The sequence below is a fragment of the Chenopodium album genome, chromosome 3, assembly GCF_948465745.1.
Source record: "Chenopodium album chromosome 3, dcCheAlbu1.1, whole genome shotgun sequence".
In the NCBI taxonomy this organism is placed as follows: domain Eukaryota; kingdom Viridiplantae; phylum Streptophyta; class Magnoliopsida; order Caryophyllales; family Amaranthaceae; genus Chenopodium; species Chenopodium album.
In genome coordinates, this window is record NC_137836.1 from 69,805,692 (window position 1) to 69,829,459 (window position 23,768).

General features: G+C 35.8%; 2 protein-coding genes across 3 annotated transcripts; both read left to right on the plus strand.

Moving 5' to 3' along the window:
- The first annotated feature begins 1,106 nt into the window (after positions 1-1,106).
- Positions 1,107-5,504, plus strand: LOC145615325 (wall-associated receptor kinase 2-like). Its single transcript, XM_081670395.1, has 3 exons — positions 1,107-2,060; positions 2,972-3,154; positions 4,051-5,504. The coding sequence occupies exons 1-3, from the start codon at positions 1,136-1,138 to the stop codon at positions 5,283-5,285; spliced, it is 2,343 nt and encodes a 780-aa protein (XP_081526521.1). The 5' UTR covers positions 1,107-1,135; the 3' UTR covers positions 5,286-5,504.
- Positions 5,505-8,380: 2,876 nt separating this feature from the next.
- Positions 8,381-23,620, plus strand: LOC145615336 (DNA mismatch repair protein PMS1-like). Of its 2 annotated transcripts, XM_081670406.1 has the most exons (11): positions 8,381-8,722; positions 11,477-11,800; positions 12,088-13,257; positions 15,238-15,497; positions 15,574-15,700; positions 16,800-16,868; positions 17,057-17,130; positions 18,466-18,531; positions 19,823-19,926; positions 21,140-21,321; positions 22,809-23,620. In XM_081670406.1, exons 1-11 carry the CDS (start codon positions 8,474-8,476, stop codon positions 22,932-22,934), a joined length of 2,751 nt encoding a protein of 916 aa, XP_081526532.1. In that variant the 5' UTR covers positions 8,381-8,473; the 3' UTR covers positions 22,935-23,620. The 2 variants fall into 2 exon arrangements, 1 of the variants encoding a protein (XP_081526532.1); XR_014107261.1 differs by lacking the exon at positions 19,823-19,926 and having other exon boundaries at positions 22,809-22,944.
- Positions 23,621-23,768: the final 148 nt, after the last annotated feature.

Genomic DNA, 23,768 nt, shown 5'->3' on the forward strand with positions numbered 1-23,768 from the left:
CCTTTTCTTCGTTGGGGGAATTAGATAAGGATGCTATTGCGTTGCTGAAGCGGGTTCAGGCGTTTGCTAAGATTCAGGACATTGGTGCTCGTGCGGCAGCTCACATCTTCAGCAGGATCGGGTTCGCTATAGCTAGAGGGGTGGGGGGCCAGATTGTATCTCGGCTCCCCACTAATTTCTTGTAAATTGATTGACTTTGTAGGTTTTTTCTGATATAATAATAATAATAATAATTAACCTTATTATTATAAAAAAATTAATGAATTAAATTGATAAAAACCAATAAAACAACGCCACGTGTCACGATAACCTGTAAAAACAGGTTATCAACCGGTTAGGTCTTGTTTAGAATAGAGACCCCCCAAATGTTGTAATATTTATATTTAGGTATAATCCAAATGTTGTATTATTAAAAAAAAAACGGTCAAAGGTTGTATTATTTCACTTACTCTATCATTTATTTTTTTTTTGGCTAAATATGTGCATCGCATGGACACTAAACTAGTTCCTTTAATTTGCAAGTTTTTAGTGTTAAAAAAAATAGCATTGATTATTGTATGTGCACATAATACAACCTATTGTTATGATGTCCACAAAAATATATTTGAAAAGTATAAAAATGCACATAATACAACCTATTGTTATGATGTCCACAAAAAATATATTTGAAAAGTATAAAAATCTAACTAGTACAAATATGACTAGACAAGAGTAGACCTTGAAAATAAACATGAAATTGACACGTGAGAGATGTTCTTCATTTGAGTCCCATACTATAATTGGTAGTATTAATTTTCACTGTTTTATTAGTCAACTTTTTGCTTATTTTAATTTATTTTTTTTTATTTATTTTTTTTTTTTTTTTTTTTTGGGGGGGGGGGGGGGGGGGGGGCCTTTAAAGGGAAGACCTTGACTTAGTTGACGGAGTGCAAGGACAGTAGACTTGTTAATATCCCCCCCTTCTAAATACAACACTTTTGATCTATGTAATGTGAATACCATATTATATATATATATATATATATATATATATATATATATATATATATATATATATATATATATATATATATATATATATATATATATATATATATATCACTCTTGCTATTTTTTCATAATATCTTACCAAAACATGCATAAACTAACAATGATAAATTTCTCGTTAGGCTTATTGTGTGATTCTCTGTTCGTAATTGTTATGGTCGGAATACTAATGTCGACGAGTATGGCATCAGATATAGCCCTTCCTAATTGTCCCGAAAAGTGTGGTAACATTTCTGTCCCTTACCCTTTTGGTATAGGTAAAAATTGTTACTACACTAATCCTTTGGTTGGAAGTTATTATAATCTCACTTGTAATAACACCAATACTAGTTCCCCATCACTAGTTCATGGCTATAATATTGAGGTCTTGAACATCACTTTGGATGGTCAATTCCGGGTGCTTAACCATGTTTCGTATGCTTGCTATGGTCTTAAAGGCCGTTTAGAGGGTAATACCTCATGGAGGATAACAATCCATAAGTTTCCTCTTTCAACAACCGAAAATTCTCTTCTTGCAATTGGTTGTGACACCTTTGTATGGTTTTCCGGTGCAATGACAAGTTCGAATCAAAAAAAGGTTTTTCACACAGGGTGTATGACATTGTGTAATGAGCAAAAAGAAGTCAGTACATCTTGTTCCGGGGTTGGGTGTTGCAAGGCTGCTATTCCCAGTGGCGTATCTAGTATCAAGGTAAAAGCCAAAAGTTATTCTAATCACACATTTGTGCAAGATTTCAACCCATGTAGCGTCGCATTTCCAGTGGCAAATGACGAAATTCCCTCTCCAATTGACTTCATTAGCCAAAATATGTCATATTTCAAAGAGTTGAAGCTTCCTGTTGTCTTTAATTGGTCAATTGCTAATGCAAGTTGTAAATCTGAGCGAGACTTAAAGGATCAACAGCACATATGTAAAGGAAATAGTAGTTGCATTGACATGCCAGACATGTGGGGATACCGCTGCCAATGCAACTCCGGATTCAGGGGTAACCCCTACCTTCATGATTGCCAAGGTACTCATAATCAAGTTCATTTAATTTTAAATAAAATACATTCGAGTACAATAAATGTACACTTAGCACTATACTATTTCCGTTTCTTTTTAGCTGACACGTATTCCTTTTTAGGAAGTTTTTTTTACTCCATCCATTTTTAAATATTTTGTCCACTTTTCTTTTTCTTCCGTTTTTAAATACTTGCTCCATTTTCTTATTTGGAAAGCTTTTACAATATTTAATTCATTTCTCTCACCTAGTGGACCCAACATAAATCATATTTTATTGATTTCATATTCTCTCTCCTCCAATGTTCTCCGCTACTTTTGCTTTTTACAATTTTTTTATTCTTCCACTTATTCCACTATCTTCATATTTTATTAATTTCTCCTAAAACTCCGCGCATGGAGAATTGGAGCAAGTATTTAAAAACGGAGGGAGTAGTTGACACGTTTCGTTTTGGTGTAACTTTTTTACCTTGCATTTACAAGCTACCCCGCTTGCTTTTCTATTCTCTCTCACTCTCTCTCCTCTCCTCAATATATGTGCTTAAATCAAACGCGTCACTAAATAGAAACAGATGAAGTATTTTTTAAGAGTAAGCTATAAAAAATGTGTTTGTGTTAGGGTCTGTTCATATTTACTGAACTGAGCTGAACTGAACTGAACTGATTGGAGCTGAACTGAACTGATTGGAGCTGAACTGAACTGAACTGATTGGAGCTGAACTGAACTGAACTGAATTAAACTGAACTGAACTGAAAAATTAAAATGCATAAAACTGAACTGAACTGAACTGATTGGAGCTGAACTGAACTGATTGGAGCTGAACTGAACTGAAAATAAGTAAATATGAACAGGCCCTTAGTTTACTACTACCCTTATAATTAAACTTATGTTATATTTACATATGCCTTGTTTACGTGTAGATGTAGATGAATGTGCGGAAGGGCGTCATTTGTGTAAAGAACCGGCACTTTGCATCAACACTATGGGTAGTTACAATTGCACTTGCCCACGAGGCTACAGCCGCGGCAATGGCACAATGGTTTATCCTTGTATCCCAGATAAGAAGGATGCTGAAATACCAACGAAAATCAGAATCATCTGTGGTACGTACTCGAATATTGTCTTCCTATCATAATTAATTGATGCCTCTCTTTACTAAGAGAAAATTGGGGAAGTGATGTAATTTATAAGGCTCTGTTTCAAGTAGCTTATACACGAATTGTGTAGCTGTAGAATAATCAAACTTCAAACCGTCCAATTTAGTGCTTGTAACGATTTACTGTGTTATCTTTTGGGGTCCCACGTATGAGATACACAGTAAAATTACATATAATGTTAGTAAACAAAGAATTAAGAAAATGTAAGAAACAATTATTGGGCACTCGTAAAAACATACTCCCTCCGTCCCATAATTTCGTGCTTGTATTCATTTTTGGGCATTCCAAATTGTTGTGCCTGTTTCAAAAAATAATTCATAATCATTATTTACTTTTTATCTTTTTCATACAAAATACACATATATATAAAAAAAAAAATCATTATTTATGGTCTGTTCACATTTACTCATTTGAGTTGAATTGAACTGAACTGATTAAAGCTGAAGTGAAGTGAAATGAATATTTTATGAGAGAAAGAAATTAGGAGCTGAATTGAGCTGAACTGAAATTAAGCTGAACTAAACATGCCTTTACTTTTTCTTTTTTTCTTAGTACAATATTCTTTATTTTTTATTATTCCCATATAATATACTCTAGTTTTTATATTTTTATCAGAATATTACTTTATTTCCACCATCCTCCTTAATTACCGTTGTTTTTTATTTTATTTTTTATTTTTGATGTTAGAAACAAGCACCAAATTATAAGAGTGAGGGAGTAATGGAGATGAATGAAATGATTAAGTAAACAAGAAAGAGAGGTCTGGATTATTAACAAACAATTGGCCACTTTATCTTCAATTACATATTGTACTAATTCCTAGATACGTCATTGTCATACAGGTATTGGAGGCGGTATCATTGTATGTTTCATAGTTGCCATTTTGATCCATTGGCAATTTGGAAACAATAAACAACTACGAATGAGGGAGACATTCTTTCATCAAAATGGTGGTCATATTTTACAACAAAAACTGTTAGGACGAGATGTATCAATGGGTCATATGGTTGAAATGTTCACAGTTGAAGAGCTTAAGAAGGCCACAAATAACTATAGCGAGAGTAGCATCGTAGGCAGAGGAGGTTTTGGGATGGTTTTCAAGGGAACCTTGACAAAAAAAGCTACATCACTTACCAACCAAACAGTTGCAATCAAAAGGTCTCTTAAAGTGGATTCGAGCCAAGTCGAGCAATTTATCAATGAAATTGTTGCCTTGTCTCAAATTAACAACAAAAATGTGGTTAAGCTCTTAGGCTGTTGCTTGGAGACACAGGTACCATTACTTGTTTATGAATACATAAGTAACGGTACATTGTATGATCATCTGCACGATGAAAGAAAAGTAAGGCTTCTTACATGGGATATTCGCTTAAGGATAGCAACAGAAGTTTCTGAAGTCTTGGCATATTTGCATAGTACAATCTGTATACCGATAATTCACAGGGACATTAAGTCTGCTAACATACTTTTAGATGCTAGCTACACCGCGAAAGTCTCTGATTTTGGTGCTTCAAAGCTATCGCCAACAGACCAGGAGCAGTTAGCATCGATGGTTCAAGGAACCTGTGGTTATCTTGATCCTGAGTATATGCAAAGCGGTGAGTTAACTGAGAAGAGCGATGTTTACAGTTTTGGTGTTGTACTGGTAGAGCTATTAACTAAGGAAAAGGCGATCTGTTATGCTAAGACAGAAGCTGAGAGATGTCTTGCTGTATATTTTCTTCGAAAGCTAAAGGAGGACCGATTATTTGAAATTCTTGACAAGGATATGGTGAATGATGATGCAATCGAGCAGCTTAAGGAAGTAGCAAATCTTGCTAGGAGGTGTCTGAAACTAAAAGGAGAGGATCGCCCTACAATGAAGGAAGTTGCTAGAGAACTAGAATGGATCAAAGGAGTTGGTTTACATCCATGGTCAAACAATAGCGGTCTGTTAAGGGAGGAGAGTGAATATTTGCTCGGCGAAACCAAATGTGTGACCAACCATCATAATGGCAGCAACAAATCCATCGACGGAGGTCCAGTGAGCAACCAAAGTGGAGTTGTGCAATTGATGCCTTTGAATGATGGGAGATGATTCTTATGATCAACAAAGTTTTGAACCACATACATATTTTACAGTTGTTGATGTGTGTACCTATTTAAATTTGTTAGTGTTTGGAGTCGTGAATGATGATGATGCATCCCAGGCTTAAGAGCATGCTTTATGCCATTTAAAACTATGAAAATTCTACATTGTAACTTTTGCAATGCTAATATAATTTTATTAATGAAAAAAGTGAAATTATTTCTTGAACTTAAATTAATTAGATTATTATTTTTCTTGAATATAGTTGTTGTAAATTAAACATGGGAAAAGAGCTATGTGAGTGTCTAAGTACACGAGGAATATATTATATATTGGTGCCTTAGTGCACTTAAGATGTTTTTAACACCGAGGGATAGGATTTGTGGCGCTTTATGCGTTTAGGTGTCATTGGCACCGAGGTAGAATTAAAAAGGGTTTAACATTAAATATTATGTAGTCACTAATTATTCAAGAATTAAATTGGTATATTTGATTGTTTGAATAATTATTGTTGATTGAATGATTATGGTTTGAGAGTCATCGCCAAGTTTAATAATCCGTAAATAACGTAAAGTGAAAGAGATTACGCACCAAAACTCTTGGAACATATATACCTTGAGTATGAACATATGGGGGGAGTTATGTGACTTTATATTTGATCATAACTTCTACTGGAGTACAGGACGCTATACATTCCTTTTATTATTATTATGCACAGGAATTTCGCCACTTACGAGTGGTTATTGATGCTGGCACAATTAGCTCCCGTGTCAGTAACCTCAATTTATTGGGGGAGGTTAGTGGGAAACCCGTTCGACGCGTAATCAATGCTAAATAAATTATGTAGTTGTCTATTGAGAAGTTTTGTTGAATGTTGTATGCTTGAAAAAAACAGGTGCAACAAGGTAAGTTTTGTGTTGATAGGTAATTGCATGTTAGTGTGTTTATTACACTTATGTACTCAACTTTGCTGATTGTGTGTTTTGTGTGTTTGTTGGCCTTGTCTTTATCTTGGCCCTATGATGACCCATTTTTAATGGAGAGTAGTGGAAACAAGTAGAGAGAAGCTTTTTCAGGTGATGAAGCATAATCATGAATGGGGCATGAGTGAAGAGCGAATCATGCTAGTTTCTATAAGTATATGATGTGTTTAATGCTTTAATTATTTATGATATTATTATTATGAATGCCTAACACAAAAGTTTTGAAGTTGGTTTGGTTTTAATAAGGGCCTATAATGGTTCCAAGTTGTAGGTTGATTTTATTTTACTTCGTTTGACTTTAGTTTGACTTTACTTTCGTTGGTTGATGGTTTAAGTTGACTTGTTTTGAATGGATTTGAAATTAGTCTTCCGCTGTGTGTCTTTGATAATTGCCTTAACCGTTTTCACGGTGTCGGTAATGTCTTAGATATTCCTATTAAAAGTTTTAAACAGGGACAAACAGGTATTTTAAAAGAAAAAAATTTCTAGGGTGTTACACTTACGTGGCAGGTACAAGGTAAGTGGTGGTGTTTTGTGGGTCAATGAAGACCTCATTGCCAACGAATGTTACATGGCAAGTATAAGGGTATGCCAATAGTAGGAAATTACGTTGCGAAAAATCCACAGGACCACAGGCTAGAAGGTGGGTTACGATGACTGGCTGAGAGGTGGGGGTGGCTGTAAAAGAAAAATAAAAAAGTTGGTTATTTAAATCAAAATTTTTATCTGCGGTAATTATTGGCAGAAGTCGATATTCAGTGAGTATTCCTGATGAGGCCTTCCTCAATCTGAGGTCGCCCCAGTCAATCAAGCTGATTTACGAAATATTATAAATCAACCTCTTTTTTGGGACAGCTTTGCTATATAATACACTTTTTATTATTTTTTTTAAACTTAGATCTAGCATCACGATTCATATTGACGACCACGAACCACCACCATCTCCGTCTACCCCTTTTCACCTCGCCGATCATCGATTATCACGCACAAAGCCCCCGCACTACCATCATTATTCCCCCCCTTCATTTTGCCTGTCAACCATGAACCACCACAATCATCTCCGTCTTCTCGTGTTCGTCTCAGCCGCCATTACCATCACACCCCCTTGTTCCTCTCTGAAAGTTCCTCTTTGCGTCCCTCTTCTTCTTCCCTTCTTCCTCCTTCTTCGACAACCAATGCCGCTTTGCGGCTATAACAAAAAGACACCATAGTAGCAAAATGGTGTCAATTAGGACCATGTCAATCCCTTAGGGTAGCATCTTCTTCGTGGAAGCAATTTTAACCAATTTAGGTGGTGATGACATTGCTGTGATGGATCGATGGAGGAGGAAGAAAGTGCAGCAAGGTGTAATGGAGGAGAAAGAAGAAAGTACAAACTTGGCCCCAAATAAATTAGTGAAATATCTTATATATATATCCCTTGATTTACCAAATATATACTAAGGATGTGTTTTATTCACTTCATTGTTATATATCTGAACTTATTAGATCTTATTAAAACTTATTTTAGTTGTAATTTGTACTTAGGCCTTATTTAGTGTGCCTTATATTTGCTTATCTGAACTTATCTGATCTGATCTGAATGCCAAATTTAATCAAACTTTGACCTTAAATTAAATATACGATAATTTATATGGAAAAAAAATATCAAGTGGAGCTTGGTTAGATTCGTAATAATGTGTACTTTATTAATATATGATTTTCAAATTTTTTTTAATCGTGGAATTAAAGATATTTAGTGATAAAAAACTGCACATAAAACGATGATCTTATCTGAATTTATTTTTTCTGATCTGATAAATTATTTTTTCAGAAATAAGTAAAAATAAGGTGAACTTAACAAGACTTAGTTAACCCTCATCAAAACTTGAATAGAACAGACCTTAAATACTACCTTCGGTCCAAATTACTCACAACTTTGGAATATTTTATATCTCACAAATAATACCCCAAACTTGCGAGTAATTTGGACCGGAGGTAGTAATAAAGATGTACTCAGTATCGCCTCAAACTAATCCACGAATGGAATTATAGAGGGAAATCATTTTACTTCACAATATATTTGGCGGCAAAACGTTCTAATTGCTCTTCATAGTTCATACACTCCTTACTTCGTACTTAGTTAGGGTTCCGTCACTTTCACACTTCCAGTGTCTCATTTCCTCCCCAAATTCCTCCTTTTCTCTCTCTCTCCAATCTTCGGTAAATGTTTCAATGGCGGAAATTGCAGGAGAAGCTTCAGTAATGGCGAATTCGCCTATGATCAAGCCAATTAATAAGAGCGTGGTGCATAAAATTTGCGCGGGACAAGTAATTTTGGACCTTTCCTCTGCCATTAAAGAACTCGTTGAGAACAGCTTGGATGCCGGCGCAACGAGCATCGAGATCGCGCTTAAGGATTACGGCGAAGAGTGGTTTCAAGTTATTGATAATGGTTGCGGCATTTCCCCCAACAATTTTAAGGTTTGCCTTTTAATTTCTTTAATTTATGTAAGAATTCTAGCTAATTGTTGAAGTATTGAATTTTTTGTTTATGTAATTAACACTTTATGGTTATTTTTTTCTTCTTTGTATATTTACTTGGAAATTTTTGCTAAATGGGTTGTGGTATTAATTGTTGTTTTTGTAATGATGGTAATGGTATTTCACTCAGGTTTTATAGTTCACGTAATCGTTATGTAGGGGGCATTTGGTATGTGGAAATGAGAAATTGAGAATATGAGGATTGGAGTGTGGGATTGAGCATGCAAATTTGTGTTGGGAATTTGTTGTGTTCTTGCCACATTTAAATGGTTTGGGTAGTTAAGGGAAGAAGATAATTCATTTCCCTTGGGCAATAATAATATGATAGTCAAGGCCATTATTTCCCACTCCCAAACCCGCCTCCATTTCCTATCCCACCTATCAAACATGGGAATTAATTCAAATTTGGATAAAAATTCTCAAGTCATCAACATTAAACAAACTCACCTAAGTCATTTTTTTGGATGGCGAATGCTATATACACGTAGAGATTTTGGAGGTTTTGTCCCGTTGATTCCAATTGGCAATATTAACTCTTAGGGTGTATTGTTATCTCACTTTAGGATGTAAAAGATATTGTTTATTTTATTGTGCAATCATAATATATACAAGCTTTTTGGTTGCTTGTAGGTTTATTCTTTTAATGTCTCATATGTTTATTGAGCTACAATTATTGATCCTACAACTCTATGATTTTCCCATCTCTTCTCCTCTTGGATGTAGGATGGATAGGTGAAAACTATACTTGATCTTTAGTTTCAGCTTGGTCAATTATGTTATAGTTGTCATTTTTCGCTGTCTAATTGATGCATATTTTAGTTGTTTTATATCTAGCAAGAGCTTTGTGAAAATTAATGAAGTTTGATCAAGATGTGCTACTTTTGAAATTTAGAAGGACAACCTTTTTTTCACGTACCACATGTTAGGCTACTTTGGATTGTCATACTATATTCTCAAGTTAAAATTCACTCCCCTCCTTTTTTCCTTTATGAACCATGTACTATTTGGTTCTTGTTTATAGAAGAGTTAAGTAAGAGAGAAAGTAAAGACAAGAGTTGCTATAAGAAAAAGATGGATACAGTGAGAAGATAAAGTAGAAAGGTGGGTGGATGTAAGGATAAGGTGGATAAAGTAAGAGGTAGTGACAAGGTATAAATATTGTGTATCTAAGGGGGTAAGATGGTAAGCTATGTTTGCTAAAAATAGAATAAAGTAGAAGTGAGTGCATAAAGAACACCTCAAGATGGAAAGTGGGTATATGAAATGGAAAAGATACATAATCTATGAATGATATTTATGGATAAACTATATGTTTCAGAAATGACTTATCAGCTTAATATGAGGAAAGTTGATCAAGCAATAGCCAACGTCGTAAACTCTGAAGTTTTATGTACCCAAGGGTGGAAAAAATGTCTCCCCCTCCCCTCCCCCTCTTCATGGATAACAGTCAGATTGAACTGTTGTGTATCAACTAGTAAACCATAACTATTTGAAGAAACTATGAAAATATGTTAATATATAGACAAGAATAATTGAGTAACTTGTGAAAAGCATGTGAACATGTCAATTCTTCAAATGAATTGATGCACGTGGCATGCATATAATGGGGATGATACCGCTTTTTATAATCTTTATACTTAAAAAATGAAAAAAGGTCGTGGAGCAATTTCTTGCATAAATACTCTTAGTGGCTTTGGCTTGGGAATAATTATTGGTGATTTAGGTGAAGATAGTGAGTAAATTATGTTGTGTGAAGAGGATCTCAAGTTATGACTCCTTGTCTTTCACTTTATTGTAGCACCATAGTTTTTTAGGGTTCTGTATTACAGAAATATCAATATCGGTTGTAGTGTAGGGAATGTCTAAATGTTACACTGCAACATGAAGGATATATTAATGTAGAGGAAGTAAGGGTTTTCATATGAAAAGTGCAAATAATGGTGGTGGAAGCATGGAGCTATTATTCTTTTGCAATAAAGGATCTTTGTTTCTCTTGCATGCTTTGTTGATAATTTTTTTGAATATCTATGTATTGATATCATGGCTTGGTAATGAGATACATTTGCATTGTCCTGTTCTCCTACTGCAACAATCAGTCCCGAGTTCCCCTCCCCTTAGTTCTCTATTGATTAGCTTTGTCTTCTTCTGCTGAAATGTTCTGCCCTCCTATTGGCTGTTGCTGATTGTCATGTTGTTCCCTCACTTCAATTGGCTGCTTTCTCCTTCTAGCATAGACCCGAATAGGTGGCTGTGGTGTTAGGTGGCTGTGGTGTTGGGCTAACCCGGTTCATTACACTATTGATATTGTCCCGTCTTAGAACTACAATGAACTAAATTCATTTTCTAATCATATGGAAAATTTGAAGTGGAATTCTAGCTTTTTAAGGGTTCATAGGAAACAACTTTTGTAGACTTACTATTTACTACGACAAAGCTGTGATTCTCTAATTACTACTAGGATTTATCAATTTTCTTCCAATGCTGAGATGAGGGCATGGCTTCTGACATTCACTTTACTTATCTTAAGAATGCTTTACTACGCATAAAAATATGTTGGTAAAATTTCAAGGAATTTTATTTGTTAAGTCACTTTTCATTCTATCCATTAAGTTGATTAGTGCTTGGGTGATAATCTGGCCTCAATTTTAATGCAGATGATGAAATTCTTTATTTAATGTTATGGTTTTGGTGTAGGTTCTTGCTCTTAAGCATCATACTTCAAAACTGGCTGATTTTCCTGACCTTCAGTCTCTTACAACATTTGGCTTCAGAGGTGAGGCACTGAGTTCTCTTTGTGCGCTGGGGAGTTTGACAGTGGAAACTAGAACAAAAAATGAGTCTGTTGCTACAAACCTGACATTTGATAACACTGGCCAATTAGTAGCTGAACATAAGACAGCACGGAAAGTTGGTACTTCAGTAACTGTAAAGAAGCTGTTTTCTAATTTGCCTGTGCGTAGCAAGGAATTCAGTCGTAATATCCGTAAGGAATATGGAAAACTTGTATCTTTATTGAATGTGAGTAAAAGATGTTTATATTGCTTTTAATTGTTGTTAAAATAGATAATAGGTGACAATTTAAAGCTTTCATGCAATTTGAAATATGAAGATTCACCTCCTCCCCCAATCATTTGCTTGGAAAATTTATTAATAGCTTATGTCTTTTATTTGGCCTTTTGTAGTATGATCTTGGAGTCTCTGGAAATTGAAACTATTTCTAATATAATTCAACTGCATCTACAACATGAAAATCCTGAATGATCTGATTGATTTTGACTTTACGTTTCTTAACCTTGTTTCTTCAGGCCTATGCTATTATTTCAAAAGGAGTTCGATTTGTTTGCACCAATATGTCTGGGAAAAGTGCAAGATCTGTGGTCCTGAAAACCCAAGGAAGTGGATCGCTCAAAGATAACATCATAACACTGTTTGGCATGAGCACATTTACTTGTTTAGAGCCACTGAGTATCTCTTTGCCAGGTAACTGCACAGTTGAGGGCTTTGTCTCTAAATCAGGTTATGGCAGCGGACGAAATATGGGTGACAGGCAATTCTTTTATGTTAATGGTCGGCCTGTTGATATGCCAAAAGTAGGTAAACTTGTGAATGAGTTATATAGAGGTGCTAACTCACGACAATATCCCATTGTGATTCTAAACTTCATTGTTCCAATCATGGCATATGATGTAAATGTGACACCAGATAAGAGAAAGATTTTTTTCTCTGATGAAGGCTCTATTCTACAATTTCTTAGAGAAGCTCTGGGGATGATCTACTCAGCCAGTTCTGTCACTTATAATGTTAGGAATATAGATGTACCTGATGAAAAACATGATCATTTATCTCCGCGCCCTGTGGGATTGCAGCTGCCCTCTGAGCAGTGCAAGTCATCAAAAAGAGATCAAGCTGAAGAAGTATGTGAGGAGAAGCAAGCTAATAAAAATAACATGATATCAGGTTCTATTGAGAAGGGCAACAATCTTTCATCTTTTGGTCTCCGCAATGATGCTCAAAAATCACAGGACAGGGATTTTGGTCTCAGGGTCCACAGAATTAAAAAGACTTGTAGCTATTCACCAAGCCATGAAAATAATAATAAAAGTATTGATATTGATCAAGAATGCCTTAAAGAAGCTGAAAGTGATGTTGCAATCAACAATAATTTGGCTAATAGGCCAGCCTCTATTCAATCTTCACTTACCAAGTTTGTTACTCTGCAAAAGCGAAAGTATGAAAACTTATCTACGTCCTTATCTGAAGCCCCCATCTTAAGAAATGAACCGCTTCAACGTAAGTCAGAAAGCAATGACTTGGAATTGCAATTTGCTGCTGTAAGCTCAGCCACAAAGGTTCATGATTCTGCTGGGCTTTATGGGAATCATACATCCAAGCATTCTAAAACTGCAACAGATTTGTGTCAAACAAGCAGTCCTCTTCTGAATGATGGTGATGCTTGCTTGGAAGGGATAAGAGAGGTATGCTAGTCTGTATACTCTTGATGAACCTTTTTGTGAACAATTCAAAATTTACACACACAAAAAGAAAAATACTCCTATTTGTAATGACACCTTTTGTTCTTGATGCTAATCAGATTGCTCCTCGGTCGATAGTTTGTTTCAGAAGTTTGGAAGACTAGCCATTTACTATTTTAAAGCTTTAGTTGCACCCAGAGAAATCGTAGCTGCATAGATAGTAGGATTATATCAGAATTTAAACATGAGATTGGAGACTTTGGAGTTATTGGTGCACTCCATATTGGCTTCAATGGTAGGGTTGTCGGTGGGATGGTGGTGATCTTGGGTGCAGTGGTGGGTTTTTTGGTGGAGTGGACGAGAGGGTTATTTCGCTTTGGTGGTGGTGCGGTGTTATAAGGTTTGATTATTGTGGCGGTCAAGGGTCAAAAGGTAATTGATTGTTGAGGAGTTTGGGGCTTAGGGTGATTCTATTTAGAGGGGAGGGGGGTTTAGGGAGTAGAAGAAGGTTGGGTAATCACAAGGGTAAAGGGAAAAATTAAATTAGACAAACAAACATCATAAAAGGGTATCAAGGAAGTTGATTACCTTTCCCTTTCTTGGAATTCCTGAACCAAACACACCATTATTCTTTTGACTATGTCTAGATAAATGTAGCACCAGTAATCTAATCACTTGTTGACCATGACCTAAGTGGCACTCTAAAAAAATTGGGTGCAAGTCTTGCCTACTGTGTGTGTCCTTTACTTCATGATGAACTAATTTCCCTTTTTATTTTTTGGCTCATGAAATGATCTGAATAATAAGATCTATTGTTGAATGCTAACTTAAATTTTTTTAAAAGGAGAATATGAAGAATCAGTATTGTTGACGTTAATAATGTGCGAAACACTTCTTTGTGGAGTGGGTTGCAATGTTCGCTTTGCTAAAATCTGAAGAAAATTGAACTTTACAATGAGTACTAGTAAACTTAATTACCCCTATAACCATGCTCTTTAGCTCACTAAATTGTGAGAGACTTTGGTTTGTAATTGGGGTACTCATGCTGCACTCAAAAGATCTTGTTGTCATGTTTTAGAATTTTAGTTTGGAAGATCATATAAAGGCAATCAAGCCTAACCTAATTTTTTGTAAAAAATGCTTAAATGTTTGGTAAAGTGGCAGATAGACACTACCGACATGTTAATTGACATTATCATGACTATATCTTAATCGTCTATATCTTGTGGATAAGCTTAGTAAAGCAAGTGAAGTTGCCTTTTAAGGTGGCTCGGGAAGGAGAAAGGAATTTGCAGTAGGTGATGAAGCTAATAAGGTAAGGGGGATTGGTGGGGTTGTACACTATAATATTTGATAGGCATATGTTCATACGGATTTTTTTCCTTCTTTTTTTAGAACCAAAAGTTGCTCCTTTTCTGTTTACCAATGTATATATGTCACATGGTTGAAAGGTCCAAAGATGCTACATACTATTGAAAATTGAAGTAATTATCATTTGGCAACTTGGCAACTACCTTGGACCTATTGTCCAATATTATTCCTTCACCTGATTAATTTAAAATTGATTTATTGCCTTCAAAGGATTTAGGTTCCCCTCTATACTGTAGCAGAGGAGATGCGCTAAAAGAGGGAGGACGATTATATCTCTGCATAATGAACTTAGGCAATTATATTTCACTAGATATTCTTAGGAGTTCATTGCCTAGATAAATCATGGTATCACTGAGTCAAATTGCTCTGCCTAAATATAGTGTTCTGAATGCAATATGGTATCAGATCAGTCTTACGGCATTAGAGGATGTACCAAGAGTTTCCCTGTCTCAATGACTGCACAAGTCTTGTAGAAATGTTTCTTGTACTGAGACTTGGTTTGTTACTGAGATTTAATGCAGATCTTGCTAACTTTGTTTATTTGATCTTTTGGATTGCTAACTTGTTTATTTATTTGGTCATTTGTACCTTAAAGCCTCACTTAAATTTCAGGACAATCAGCTTCAAGAAAAACGAGTGCCTGCTACAGATGTGATCATACTAAGTGAATCAAGGAGTGGAATCTCAGAAATTGAACTAGAAGAGGCACCGCTTGGATCCCAGTCGTTACTAGGTACCGCTCCTCCTTCATCTGCTCCAAAAGCCTCTTCTACTTTGCAATTCAATATGAAGGATCTCATGAAAAGGAGGAAGCAGAAACTATCAATATCTCATTCAAGCTTTGATTCTTTTACTAGGACAACAACCAAAAGGTTTGTGAAGTATCAAATTTGGGAAATAAGTTTTCTTCCTTATTTTGTCTTCTATAAAGTAATTGATGATACATAGGTGCTATGCTGCTGCGACACTTGAGCTTTCGCAAGCGGATAATGAAGAGTGGAAAGCTAGGGCTCTTGCTGCTGCAACCACTGAACTAGAAAGGCTTTTTAGGAAAAGAGACTTCGGCAGGATGAAGGTAGAAAAATTGATAGCCTTGTCAGTGGAGTTAAAAGTGTCAGCCTTCAAAGTTTGCTAGCAACCTGCCTATGCTGTTTAATGGGATATAGGGAAGCTGTTTCTTTGACCTCTAGGTTGAGGACCAACTGCTTTTTAATTCTTGTCCATTGTTAGCATGAAGTCCTGTCGGCAAGCATGCGACTTTGAAGTCATGTTTGGCTTCGTCTCAAGAGAAAAATGAGCCTATACTGTTTTCTATGTTATTTATGTTATGTGACCTGGAAGCTTTGGGGTTTGATGAAAATTTTGAATGTAAAACCCAAATATCTGAATCCTATAAATGATGAATCGTTAGGGTTAAAAATGAGTTAATCTGCAGGACTCAAAACCAAATTTTAATAATATAATTTTTCTGGCTTATAAATACAATAATTACAGCAGGGACTGTTTAAAGATGACTAAAACTCTCCCCATTGCCTACCCACTTCAGTTTCTTTCCTTTGTATTTTTTTGTTTGCTGCCAATAACAGTGTCATATTTATTAGAGAAGTATAATTGACCTGCCTTGAAACTGATATTTATTTATTTTTTTTATTTTTTTTAACAAAAAATACGTAGGTGACATTGAGCCACTTGGTTGACCCAACTCTAAGTTCTGGTGACTGGTGAGGTCACGTATTTCTAAACACAGCTTAAACTACTGATACACCACCTCTGTCTACTGGACATGAAATGGAGAGTACAATGGAATTCTCTGGTGTTGCAACCTTTAATCTGCCTCATCCTCTTGACCAAGCTTACCCGTTGTTGTCTTTCTATGTGAAAGCTACCCCATTGACTTTGTTTCAACTAAAATAGAACTGCTTACTTGAGCAAGGCTATGCTATGTTACGTCTTACCCCTGCTTTACAGTTTACTCACCAAACTTTAATTGGTATTTCTAACACTGTAGCAGGCTGGAACTCTCATTAGCTTTTTTTTTTTTTTTTTTTTTTTTTTTTTTTTTTTTTCTTTCTAAAAGTATCGAGTATGATGCATATTGTAGGCAGTTCATTGCATTTTGTTTAATCATAGTTGATTTTCTTGGTATCATATAACCCTTTCAGATTCAATTTTAGGTGATTGGACAATTCAATTTGGGTTTTATTATCGGGAAGCTAGATGAAGACTTGTTTATTGTGGATCAGGTAATTTTGGCCAGCGGACTTTATGTCTCTTTTCTTTTACTCTGTCATTAAAAAAACCACAGTCCCAAAGTTTTTTGTTATTTCAATCTGTATTATCATTTCTAATTTGCTGCAAGATAAGATTTGTATATTGTTTCTTCTTGTTTTTACATGCTTCTGAATTAATGATATATACATTCAATCCCCAGCATGCAGCTGATGAGAAGTATAATTTTGAGCGCCTCTCAGAATCAACAGTCATGAACCAGCAGCCTTTATTACGGTAATCTTTTCTGCCGTTTGTAATGGTCCTTGGATAGTGAGACTGATAAATTGGGGTATCTTGAGAATAATTCCCATGTTTTACGTGCATTTGTTTAAAATTAGCTGCTATGCTTTTTGAATTGTGAAAGCTAGGAGGCAGGAAAGGAATGTTGCCCCCCTAACCCCTCGGGGGAGATTGTTACGAAGGACCTATTTAGTTGATTTCTAAAATCCATTAGAAGCAAGCATCAAGCTTTTGCCAACTGTATCTTGTTTCAAGAGTTTCAGTATCCTTTTCTCTTTTTATTTCTTTTCACCCATTTTATCTAAGTCAAAGATTCTGCTTTATTTACTTAGTAGAGTAGTTCTTGAGCCTCCCGCCTGCAGTCACAGTTGCAATAGCAGTATAATGTCAAATCCTTGATGGGCTTCAAAGGAACTAATTATTTCCTCCTGAGAACTAGTTTGCTCCCCTTTCTAGCATGAATATTGAATAGTGTTGGTTTATTACATCTCCACTTTATTGTCATTTACAGATTAAAGGATTGATCATTATAAGTGACAAGATGAGTTCTAGATCGTGTATACAACATGTCATCATTCTTTTGACCTCCAACAGTCTAATTTAAATAGCTACCACACATGCATCAATTGCTATTTATTGTGTGTATATCTATTAGTCCAGCCTACTCTTGCTAAAATTTGGACTGGACTGCGAACCTGACTCTTGCTTGCCTCATCGTCTTTGTGATGAATAGGAATTCAACTATTGTGGAGTTCAGCTTGCACAGCAAATTTCGACTCGTTGACCGTGCTTTGTGATGTCGTCTGTTTTGATTGTAGCAAATTACAATTCACTTGTCTATCTCTTATTGTTGGCTATTGTATGAGCAATTTTGACATTGAAATCGGCCATAAGCCAAAAGTGTAAATTTGATTCCCTTTATTGACTCTTGCAGCCAATAAAGTGCATATTTCTCATTAATACTTTGTGGCATATTAGCAGAAGACATATATAGTTTTACCATTTGAGCAGTGTGTGACATACCCTTTGAAGGTCAAAATATATCGCTTGCAGAAGCCTATGAACTCTATCCTTTAATGCAGGCTCCATGAAACCTCTTCCCCCTTTCTATTCCTGTTGTCATTTTTCTTATCTCGGACACGTTCTTTCACCTTTCTTTTCTTTCCTTTTTGTGCTTGTTGCCATTTCAGGGAGATGATTGTGCATATGTAGATGTATATGATTGAAGCTTAAATGATAGTGGCTATACTTGTGTTTCCTTAAAATTTCAATGTACATATGTGAGGCCTATCTTAAGCTATTTCTTTTATTATCTCTTTGTACATGCAGGCCAGTCAGGTTGGAATTGTCCCCAGAAGAGGAAATAGTTACCTCAATGCATATGGATATAATTAGGTAACCTAGATATCTATACCTTGTCTCTGCATCCTCATCTCACTGGCAGTTTTTTTTTTTTTTTTTTTTTGTACATTCCATTTAATCTAAGTGCCATGTATTTTTTTTCAACTCAATTTTAATATATCACCCTTTCCTTGCAAATCAATAATATAGGCACTAGGCAGTCAACCCTTCTATTGCTTAAGGGTTGATCCATATCCCTATGATGTATACTATTTTAGGGGCTTTCTAACTTCTAAGTATTTTATGGGAGTTGTTGGGGGTGGGGATGGTTGAGTTAGTAAGTGTAATCTTTGGCTAAGTTGCGTCCAACGATCCAACCCAATCTGGAATTCTGGATAGATTTTTGCCCATTATAGACTTAATGGTCCAACTTAAACTATGCAATGGTGCAATGTACACTATTTTAGGGATTTTCCTTAGTTTTTTTATCTTCTTTGTGATGAATTGTAATCCGACCACAAATTATATTTATGCCCCTATTAAATTCAGGGTTGATGGAGTTGGGCCTTGTGGCTTTTAAATCTACTCTAGCTCTTAGAAAAGGAGTCCAAAATTAACTGGACCTATGACCATGCTGATATGACAATAACATCATCAGTTAAAAAAAAAAAAAAAACTACTTGGAAACACTCTTTTGTCTCAGTTGATCAGTTAGCTAGAGCATAGAGTATCACTCAATGTATTTAACTTTTACTCCCTTTGGAAGAAATTTTAGATATCCCATGAAACAAAACTGGAGACTTGGTTTTTTTTTTTTTTTTTTTTTTTTTTTTTGAGGGGGTGGAGATTTGGGTTCATTGCTCTGATGTGTAGGAAAATAGTGAGTGGTGGGCCATTAAACTTGCTGCTCTTGATGTTTAGGCTGGTGAAGTGAGACCTAAGTAAAATCTATTTTAAGGCATTTGAAACCTATGGGATAATTGATAGTTTCTTCAGAGACATAACTCTGTTCAGGGAAGCAATTTATGCTTAAGTTATTGGTCTCTAAAAATTCTATTTATAGGGTTAGACATTAAGGATTAAACACGCCAGGCAATCTGGCATAGCTGCATTTGTATATAACTACTGAGTGCACTTATTTTTATTATCTTCTTTATGTACCTTAGAATTTGGGATTACTATCCAATGTCCATTTATCATGCTCTTTTCTTTTTTTTTTTTTTTTTTTTTTTTTTTTTTAATAATAGTTTTGAGGTTTGTTTTTGTGCTTAGGACCCGCTTTATGTGCTTCTTTAGCAGGACATGTTTGTCGCTTCATCTCACATTTTAATTGTGATGACTGTAGGAAAAATGGTTTTATCTTGGAAGAGGATTTAGATTCATCCCCAGGCAACCGCTTTAAATTAAAGTCTGTGCCCTTCAGTAAAAATATAACATTTGGAGTTGAAGGTAATGTATTCATACTGCAAATTAATTAGTCGCATTTGTAGTATAAATTGTCACATCCATTGTTCTGCAACCTTCTCAGAAGAAATCTGATCATCGGTGCATAGTACTCACTCTCTGACCACCTAACTACCTAAGTCTTTTTTGTTTAGGATTATCTATAGCTTTATCAACGTTGTCGTTCAACATCCTGAACTCTTCCATTGAACCTCGAAATACTCTTGCAATACTTGGTTATATGCTCTTTTCATGCTAAGTAGTCATTTATTTCCTGTACCCACCTTTGCCGCTGCAGAACATGGTCTTTAAAATCATCAGTGGCAGTCTGTGTTGGTTCAGTATCCTCTTCACAACTTGAGTTAATTTCTTTCTATCGAATGCAAACAGAACATAGCTTTGTGAGAATAGCATCTCTAGGCCAAGAGCAGCCTGTTTTTTTGCTTTAAGTCTTCAAGAACCCTGTATTTGTAATGTACTTCTTTGGCCACCAGATAACCGTGCACTCTTTCATCCCCCCCCCCTTTTGCGGGTCTCAATAAGTGTAAAGTTTCATGTTAAGAAAAAGCTGACGTGTTTATCTATGTAGATGATGGATTGATGAGAACATCATCTTAAAGCTACACAACTAAAATCCTACAAGGCTTGCACCCTAAGAAAAAAATCTCTATTAATCATACCTCATGAGTGTTTAAACTGATAATTATGGATACATGAGTAAACACATAATTATGGACTTAGGTAAGCACCATATTGCCTGGTGCTTGGATTTCTTTTATGGTTCTGGAAAGTCAAAATTTCTTTTTCCAAGTCTTATTAGCACAACTTTTTTCTCTGCTCTACCTTGGCACCATAGAGAGTTTTTAGTAAAAAAAGTTTTGAGTATCATGTCAATAAAGCTTTTATCTGATCCCATTGGATATAATATAATAAGTGCTATTATTGTTGCCATGTTCTGTATAAGTAGTCATGGCAGAAAGAAAATGTTATCCTCTGCTAGCTGTATTATAATCAAAGAGTACTCTTAGTTTTCAAGCAATATTTTTTGGGTTTTAAAAAAAATGTCAATTGCTTGGCCTTCAGATATTGGGAGAATGAATGGATGATTTTTATCATTCTAGAATAATGCTTAACATGTGTATATCTCTGTTTCTAAGTTTCTTTCGGTGCAGCTTTTGTTGCTATGGATGTTCATAGTGTGCTTTCTATTCTAGTACAGATGTAAAAGAGCTCATATCTACTCTTTCGGATGGTCATGGAGAATGCTCGATTATGAGTACTTATAAGATGGATACCTCTGACTCAATCTGCCCCTCAAGAGTACGTGCAATGCTAGCATCACGTGCCTGCAGGTCATCAATTATGATTGGTGATGCACTTGGAAGGAATGAAATGCAAAAGGTAATGTCTGCCGTATTCTGAGAGTGAATTCTCTTTGATGTTTGTTTCTTTTATATTTCTTTGCTTGGACTTAACACTAAACACGAGTACTACCTTAAACTTATAATATTTGAGACGGATGATGACCCTGCCAAACTGCGGTCTGGGTAGCTGCAATTTTGTAGGAATTGAAAGAAAATTCTGTAATTTCGTAGGTAGTGGAAGCAATTTTGTAGGAAGTGGAGATCTCTGAAGATGGTAAGCGAGTTTACAGTAGCAGAGGGTAGATTACTTTATAATAGGAGAATTGTGATTCCTGGGAATTTCAAGCAGAAAATACAAAGGTTGCTCAAAGCCGGCCGACTAATAGGCAAAAGAAAATCTAGTTTAGTGCGGGTTCCCTGGATGGGCTTCCATATTTGAGCCATGGGGTGTATCTTTAGAGGAAATTCTTCCCGTGGGAAGGCCCCTTTACTTTTTAATAAACTCTCATAATGACAAGGGGAAGGTGCTTTTACATTTTACTGAACTCTCTTAAAACAAGGGCATGCCCCCACTTCGGGGTTCCTGAAGCAAGCACTTTGCATACTTTATGAAAGTCTTAGACACGTCAGCTGGTGGAGGTTGTGGCCATGGTCTCTGTTATAGGCCCTATTTTTTTATGTATCTTATATAGGGATTTCTAAGTTCTTACTATACCTATTCCATGGGCTGCTCCCTGTAGAGGGCGAGGAGCTTGCGATGTCCTGCATAAGAAGAGGCTTAACCAGAGGCAAAGAAAGAGCTCCTTTAAACAGTGGCAAGCCATTCTATCCTAAATGCTTCTTTTCCTCCTTGCCATCACCTGTATATTACTCTATGAATACCAGTATACCGCAACCTGCCTATTAGTGGACACAAGGAGACTTAAACCTGTCTTTGTTTGACTGCTAATTGGTTCTGAGTAGGAATGCGCAAGGCATGCCAACAGTAGAAGACCTCATCTAAAAGCCTTGTCGGACTCTTCCTCTTCATCTGCCTTGGCAATTATGGGATGTCAATTAGACAATTATGGCAAGAAAGACAGCCATTTTAATGTTCCTAAATGTCGAAATGTGCCCATTATATTAACTCACACATCCCATTTCCATGAGAGATAGTCTTGCTGCGTGAGTTCCCAGAATCTGTTATTTGAATAGACTGAATATTCAAGATATTGTCCTGGAAAGAAATTTTTTCAAACTGCAACAACCATCACTAAAGCAAAGCCCAGGCGCCCAGCCCTATTACCCATTTACCCCCCACCCCCCCCCCCCCCCCAAAAAAAAAAAAAAAAAAAAAAATCCCTCCCTCTTAAGGTTGTGTTTGGGTGTATTTTTTCTTTCTCTCGCATTGGCATAATTGAATGAAACTAAATTCTCTTTTAAAATGCTGAATTTAATCCTTCCCTGCTGCAGCATAGTTAGTTTGTATGATGTTAGCTTTAGTATTTCTTGTTATATGCTTCATTGTGTGATTCTCATGTACAGATCCTTGAACACTTGGCTGAACTGAAGTCTCCATGGAACTGCCCACATGGAAGACCAACAATGCGCCATTTAGTCAACTTGGGTGTAATTTACGAGAGAGAAAATTCGGAAATTACTAGTTTGTGATGGACATTGGTGGTATTTATCTCTCCAGTCTCAACCTATGTGAAGCAATTTTGTCAGTTGCCGTGTACAGTTTTGTAAAGATAACGTACTTGGATCCGAATGCATGGATAATTTGATCAATATTTCTTAAGAAAGAGTGTGTCAGGCATATAATGTGTTGAATATTTTTGATAACCCTGCTTTTTATACCATTAAGGCATCAAATTCGCCCAAACTCATGTCTAACGTTGGTGAAATATTGAAGTAACTGATCAAGGTTATGAGAATCAAGAACTTACATTCCTTAGGAAGAAGACCAGGAAGGCAGCATTGTATATGGGGTTGATCAACTGGGAGCATATAGTTGCAGTTTTTTCATTACTCTTCCGGTATTCGGAACAGCAGGAGCCACTTAACAAACAATAGTGATAGAAAGCTGTGGAAAAACTACTGGCCACTGGGTTATATGCGTTGAAGGAGCCAGTTTTTTTTATGAATGTATCTGAATTTTCGCAGGCTAGCACAATACGTGCAATGGAGACCAGCAAATCCGATACAAGTCATACAAGATTGGATTGAATTTTTGTTTTTAGACTACTGCATAAATGAGTTTTAAGTTGTAAATTCTACTAACCAGTGTCTGTATATATATTACTCTGTAATTAAAGTTTTAGTTCCCTCTTTGACTTTTCGCACTATTTACATGCCTTATTACCTTTGACCAATTTATATGTACTTTGAATAACATTATTAAAATTGGATGGACACTAAATAAAAATCCTTGAACTTTTGACAGATTTACATATAAGCTCATAAACTGTTTTTTTCCCCTCTTTTTTAATCGTCACAATGCAT

Coding starts and splice junctions, on each gene's coding strand:
- LOC145615325 (XM_081670395.1), top strand. CDS start 1,136: ATGCATAAACTAACAATGATAAATTTCTCGTTAGGCTTATTGTGTGAT. Junction 2,061..2,971: donor CTACCTTCATGATTGCCAAG/GTACTCATAATC, acceptor GTTTACGTGTAG/ATGTAGATGAATGTGCGGAA. Junction 3,155..4,050: donor GAAAATCAGAATCATCTGTG/GTACGTACTCGA, acceptor ATTGTCATACAG/GTATTGGAGGCGGTATCATT.
- LOC145615336 (XM_081670406.1), top strand. CDS start 8,474: ATGGCGGAAATTGCAGGAGAAGCTTCAGTAATGGCGAATTCGCCTATG. Junction 11,801..12,087: donor AACTTGTATCTTTATTGAAT/GTGAGTAAAAGA, acceptor TTGTTTCTTCAG/GCCTATGCTATTATTTCAAA. Junction 15,498..15,573: donor ACTAGGACAACAACCAAAAG/GTTTGTGAAGTA, acceptor GATGATACATAG/GTGCTATGCTGCTGCGACAC.